The following is a 6,611-nucleotide window of genomic DNA, read 5'->3' as shown; positions in this document are numbered from 1 at the left end:
GCTTCGTATGGTGATTGTTGGATTCCTTGATGAAAAGAACGATTTTTCATAAATTGAATGAATTTGAGACTCTCAGCCCAATGAGCTGATTCATTTGTTTGCATCCATGTCATCATCATATTTAGAACATCTTGGTTGGCACGTTCGACTGAACCTTGGCTTTGGCTATGCCTTGGTTTTCCGTGAACTAGTTTAAGTTCAGGCCACATGTTCTTTAGTTCAGAAATAACTTGATTCACAAATTCTCTTCCATTATCTGATTGAAGCACCAATAGTCGTGAAGATATCCAGCAGCTGGTAAGCAACTTCTTCTGCTCCTTTGGTTTCCAAAGCTCGCAACAATATGAACTTGGTTAAATGATCCTGGTAACTGAGTATAAACTTGTATTTGCCGTCTGGGTTACTTTGCATATCAATAAGATCTACTTGGCATCTTGAGTTAAATTCTTTAAATATCAAAGGTTTGGAAACAAGACCTTTCTTGGGATTAGACAATTTTGTCTGACAAGGCTTGCACAACCGAAGATACATAGTAATGATTTCTTTGGTGATATTTTTGTACTTTCTCTTGAGCTCTTTTTCCATCCTTGTGCGACCTCCATGTCCGATTTTCAAGTGAGTTTCATTGATCAAGTCGAACAACTCTTCCGAGTGCACATAGTACAAAATAGCACCATTGTCTTCTGTTAGTGGTACAATAAGTTTTTCTTTACCGTCAACTTCAATAACATCATATTTGTTTAGTCGACGATAGTCAACAGTTTTTTTTGTCTGCTTTGCTTTAGCCTGTTTAACGTCCTCTATAATAGCAATGTATTTGTCTTTGCTGAGAATAAAGCTATTGTTTGATTTTTCATGCAGTACTGTAGTCAAATTATCATAAAACATAGTTTTCATGTCAAACGTTGGTTCGATATTTGCATTTTTTTCTTTTGACAGCCATTTGCTATGTCTGTCTCATGGTCTGGCGGCCCTTTTGATCCATGTCGCTTTGCGTATAGAATGCTATACAAACAAGAGCTAAACAATACGTTACTCTCAATGAAACCGCACCCAGAATAATTAAAACGCGATCACAACTTAGTCTAGATACAACATTGGCCAGGTCATCCCGGCCAATGCGCGCATTGGCCGGCCAATGTACAAAATACGCTGTCAAGTTTAAGTACTTCGGACTTTGGCCAGTACGTCCCGGCCAGTGCGCGCATTGGCCGGCCAATGTACGAAATACGATCTTAGTTCTAAGTTCTTCGGGCTTTGGCCAAGAGAGCCGGCCAATCCGCGCATTGGCCGGCCAATCCGGGGTTTGGCCGCACTTCGGGCTTTGACCGTAACATATACATTTATTTGTTTTTAATGTACTGTTACGTGTATATTTCAATTTAAATAGTTTGTTGTGTTTAAAATGCTGAATTAGCTGCTTTTTGTGCCCTAATGTTATAGTTAATTTGAATATTAAATTTCATTGTGATGACGAATCACTATAATTTCAAGAAAAAAACTTATTTCTTCTCTCGTCTAAATCGAAGCAGCTCCTGAAACTGTTTCTTGAATATTTTGTTTGAGAATATGTAGATGTAGGCGTTACTTGAGCAGTACAGGTACATCCAGGTCTCTGTGCATAGGTAACTTAGCTCCTGTAGACTGTTATTCTTGGAGGAAAACCCATCGACCACGTACTGGATGAACAAGTAGGGCACGGTGAACGCCAGAAACACAAGAGACACTACTAGCAGAGTGCGCGTGGCTTGGGAGTAACCTGTCTTTTGATTGGTTGTTATTTTTCTCTTCACGCGCTGGGTGAGTGCTATTTTTATAATCACCATGGTTGATCCGATGAAGACGACCGTGATGGGAACTGCGCTAGTAAGGTAATTGATGACGTTGATGTTGAAATAATCAATCGTATCGTAATTTTCATAGCAATAGTCAGTTATTGTCCTATCTGCGTAGACCGTGTCTTCATTTACAACGTAGACGCAGATATCGCAAGAGCTAATGAAAAACATCCACGGGAGCCAGAAGACGTAGACGGCAAAAGTCATAGACGCAGCTATGCGGACCGTCATGATCTGTTTAAACTGTAGGGGGAAATACACGGCGATGCACCTCTCGATTGATATCACGGCGGGCAAAGAAAAAGATACGTATATTCCCCAAACATTAAAAATAATAAAAACCGTGCCTAGGTTGCACAAAAACTGTGCCGTTTGGTAAGATATAGGTCTCGAAGTTGGTCTCACAATCCAGTTTACTAGTCTGTATCTAAAAAGTTCCGCTGGGTTGACAGCGTTGACTAAATACAAGGAGTTAGCTATGGTTAATGAGATGAGAAATATATTCGAAGATTTGTGCAATCCGTTTTTTACAAGGACAACCAAGCTGAAGGTGTTCGTGATCAGGCCACAGATAGCTATCGTTGGGTTCACAAAGAAAAATAACGCTGAATAAACATGTTCGATATGAAAAAGAAGTTCACGCATTTCTGATAGTTTCTGTGTTGCCTTATCGGCATCGTTTAGAGATAGGTTTGTTTTGGACGACATATTCTTTCAGTGTTGTTAGCTAAATGTTAAAAGCTTAACAATTCCAAATCTGGAATCTGAAATATCTTTAAGTAAACATAATTGATTATTGATTATTGATGCTATTAAAACCTATAATAGAGTTGTAGTACATCGCTATTATTATGCACACTATATATATATATACTAGTCATCGGTACCCGTTTCACATGAATTATAGGCCTATATATTTTTAATCTTATACATATTTGGAAATAATAAATTATAAAATAGTTATTGATCAAAATGCAACACTACACGTTGAGATATTAGTGACAAAACAAAGAAATAACTAGGTAGCTAAAAATCCGGCACATTTAAAATAACATAGACTACCAATACGTATTCGAAAAATTAAAACCAAATTATATATATTATTAGTCAACAGAACACCATCTTAAATGCACACACTGATTAAAAGACTTAAATGATTCCGTTAAAAATCTAAGTAATTTGTATTAGTTTGACCGATAAAAGTGTATATATTTCATAGCGCACGTCTTGATGAGTAGATCTATAGAACTATATCTAAATCAAATTCAAATGAAATAGTTCCTTTCTTTATATTTTAAAATCCATTACACTATCATCTCAGCTATTTAGGCACCTTAGGAGACATGAAGAATCAAAGACGTAGATTAGATAAGAAACGAAAATTACGCGAATAGGCCTATTCTTTCAAATTAATTTTTTATCCCAAATTAACCAGATCCATAGCTAAACAAACAAAGATGTCTATAAAATAATTAAGGTGTGAAATAGTTTAATATAGAAATTTATAAATCGAATATATGCTAGAGTAGATAGAGCCTAAATCTATAATCTAGATCTAGAATCTAGATCTTGGCGTCTACGTCCAGTAGCGTAGCGAGGGGGGGGGGCGTGGGGGACATATGTCCCCGGGCGCCGAGCTTAGGGGGCGCCAAAATGGGTTGGAAAAATAAATTGAAAGGTTGAGGGGGGGTGCAAATCAAAATCTCGAGGGGGGGGATGCAAATCGAAAGTTTGACGGGGGGGGGGGGGGTGCAAATCGAAATCTCGAGGGGGGGTGCAAATCGAAAAGTTTGTCTCCGGGCGCCGGGAAGGGTCGCTACGCCTCTGTCTACGTCTAGTTTTTTTGCGTAGATCTAGCATAGATCTAGAATTCTAGATCTAAATCCTAATAGATGTAGTGAATTTTATAAGTTTAGGCCGAGAAAATCGTATATTATACATTTCATAGCGTACGTAGCTCTAATTCATATTTGAATGAAATAGTTCATTTCTTTTTATTCTTAACTCGGCAGATGACGTCATTAGTTTCTTTTCTCTTTTAGTGTAAACAATACGCGACGTCATTGTTAAATGCGTTCTTGTCCCAAGTATAAACACTTTTCCGGTTGCATAATTAAAAATGTTTTTTTTACATTCGAATACGCCTTTATTTTTTATTTTTCTTCTTTAAATAAAATTGTGGTTATACATTTAAAACATCTAACATATTATTCTCAACAAAAGTCCGTATCAAGTTCTCCATATATCGTTGCAGATTCTGATGTGATATCGGGCGAAAATCTGTTGCGGACTCACAGAGAGAGAGAGAGAGTAGTGCGCACATGGCCTTTTATATATTAGGATATATATATATATATATATATATATATATATATATATATATATATATATATATATATATATATATATATATATATATATATATATATATATATATAAGCCGTCCCGGTAAGGCCCGCACTGGCCTCTATGCCAATGACTTGTGTTTTTATTAAGCCGCTTATTCATGGCATTGCCCGGGTTTATGAAATATATTACTTTGACCATATTAAATTACGGACGACCGAGAAACCACAAATAACGCTTACTCTAATTCCAAATTTAAACATAACCACAACCAACCATTACTATGCTCAATATTCGACGTATGAGTACTTTGTAGATGTATATTTAATAGATATTTCTTTAACTGTAACAGATGTGTACAAAATACACATGATTTTTAAAAAAATGTGACCTTCTTTTGTGAAAATATAGATTAAAAAGTGAGAAGGTAGAGAGCTCGGTATTAAAACCTGGAATGGGAAGGTATTAAGAAATCAGTGGTCCATCTTAATGAACAAAGTATTTTACTTTTTTTAGTGGTGGGGGATACAATTTTACCCGGAACATGTACAAGATATGAAGAGTCACTGCTTTAACGTATGCGATTATGAACACAAATTTGTAAACTGCTAACAAGGCCGAATCTTTAAAACTTTTAAACCCTAGCGATATTATAGTCGTTCACTAAACAAAATCGGAAGCGTGCGATTTGGCGCCCCGTCCTTTCCGGCGAGTTATATAATGCGTACGTTTGTTTAGATAGTGCGATTTAATACGGATAAGATTGATCATTATAGTCGTTGACTAAATTGAATCAGGCGCCTCCGTCTTCGACCGGTAGAGTGCGATATGGCGTTCCGGGCTACCCTTGAGCACTATGGTGTCTACGTTATTTTTAAGGAGCAGGTGTAGGAAAACCCATGCCCAGACAAATACGATCCAATAAATAAAGCGCAGGCATTGTTTACAGTAAAAAGAACTCAGTTTTAGAAAGCAAGGTCAAACGCATAATAATATATGTTTGGTAACGTATTGATGAAACCCTTTTAAAAATTTTCGCCAGACTTGTAAATTACTACTGCTATTTATTTCATAACCATTCACTGCCGAGAGATAGGGTTAGGCTTAGCGTAAACGACTTCAATGCCGTTATATTAAATTTTACCAATGAAATACATTGGTATTTTATCATACCCAATTTAAAAAAAAATTAAATATTTTACAGTGTTTTCTTTCACAAATCCTAAGCAGCGCACTCTATTAAATTTAACAAAATAAAGATCGATGATAGTATATTCAATTTATAGTTTTTGTTTTGTTCTAAGAACGCCGCCCTTACGATTGCAAACATAGGGTCGAAAAAGTCCCTTATGTATTCAAATATATTTTCCCCTTATATCTCTAACTGTAATAACACACACAAAAATTAATAAAAATGGTTTATTATTTAAGATTTTTTTTTTTTCGGAGCCTAACTCCTTAAAAAGACTACACTCCCCACATTAAGTAAACCTTCCCTCCTTAAACGACAGCGTCTAGACATCAATCGAACACAAGCGTGATGAAACAGTGATGTGACTGGTATCCTCTGAGCAGGTTTAATGTTGCTAACTCAATCGCTCTGCATTTTAAATCAATAGCTTCGCCCGAGGTATTATATAATTTTTTTATTTTTTTTTTTTTTATTTTTTTTTTGCGTGTAGGGCCTATAGTGTTGCGTAATTTAACAAAGAATACCGACTCCATTTAAAGTTACTACCGGAATATTTTAGTGTCCCTCTTACTAGGGTAGTTGCACGTATTGAAAATAGCGTAAGGCCTTACAAAACTTAAATCATGTCCTGTCTAAGTTGTATGATAAATACAATATAGGCTTATGCAGCTCCATTAGAAATTTGACGGCGTGGCCTAGCGGTAGAGCGATAAACTGCTAACCCAAATGTCACGAGTTCGAATACTGGCTCAAGTCATTGAAACGTCTCGGAGTCCACCCATCTCTTACGAGTATTTAATTCAATTAAAAGAACGTAAACTCGGCTGAGTATAATGATGATCACATTTTCTTTTGATACGCCGAAGTCAAGAGACATAAATCTACCTCAACCGCTAATTCATGGAATAGATTTTAAACTAAGTCGTGTCTTACTTCTATTGTTTTAAATAAAACAGATAACTAAGTCTTGTGTTGTCAACCTAGCTTGAGCCTAAACACTGCCAAACGTATTCTGAACCAGTTCCTTTAACAGTTGCATTCGGTTGATTTTTAAACAAATGATCATATATTTATTTAAGAAAAAACAGCTTCGAGAAAAATCTATGACACGTCACTCAACTAGCTTCGTCCCGCCCCTGTGTTATTAAAAAACTTTTTTTTTAAAAAGCAAAATTAAAGATTTCTCTTAAGACATAGAGATCCATTTTTATTCTGGCCTGGAATACCCGGAGGCT

The 6,611-nt window shown here is 36.2% G+C and overlaps 1 protein-coding gene across 1 annotated transcript; it reads right to left on the bottom strand.

Moving 5' to 3' along the window:
* Nucleotides 1-252: 252 nt before the first annotated feature.
* Nucleotides 253-897, bottom strand: LOC131929308 (KRAB-A domain-containing protein 2-like). The gene has a single exon (XM_059285414.1). The coding sequence runs from the start codon at nucleotides 895-897 to the stop codon at nucleotides 253-255; it is 645 nt and encodes a 214-aa protein (XP_059141397.1).
* Between the last annotated feature and the right edge of the window lie 5,714 nt (nucleotides 898-6,611).

The sequence above is a fragment of the Physella acuta genome, unplaced genomic scaffold, assembly GCF_028476545.2.
Source record: "Physella acuta isolate Inbredline_101_S28 unplaced genomic scaffold, ASM2847654v3 ptg001609l, whole genome shotgun sequence".
Lineage (NCBI taxonomy): Eukaryota > Metazoa > Mollusca > Gastropoda > Physidae > Physella > Physella acuta.
The sequence above is the reverse complement of the archived record's forward strand: the minus strand, read 5'-3'. Positions and strand labels throughout refer to the sequence as shown.

Coding starts and splice junctions, on each gene's coding strand:
- LOC131929308 (XM_059285414.1), bottom strand. CDS start 897: ATGAAAACTATGTTTTATGATAATTTGACTACAGTACTGCATGAAAAA.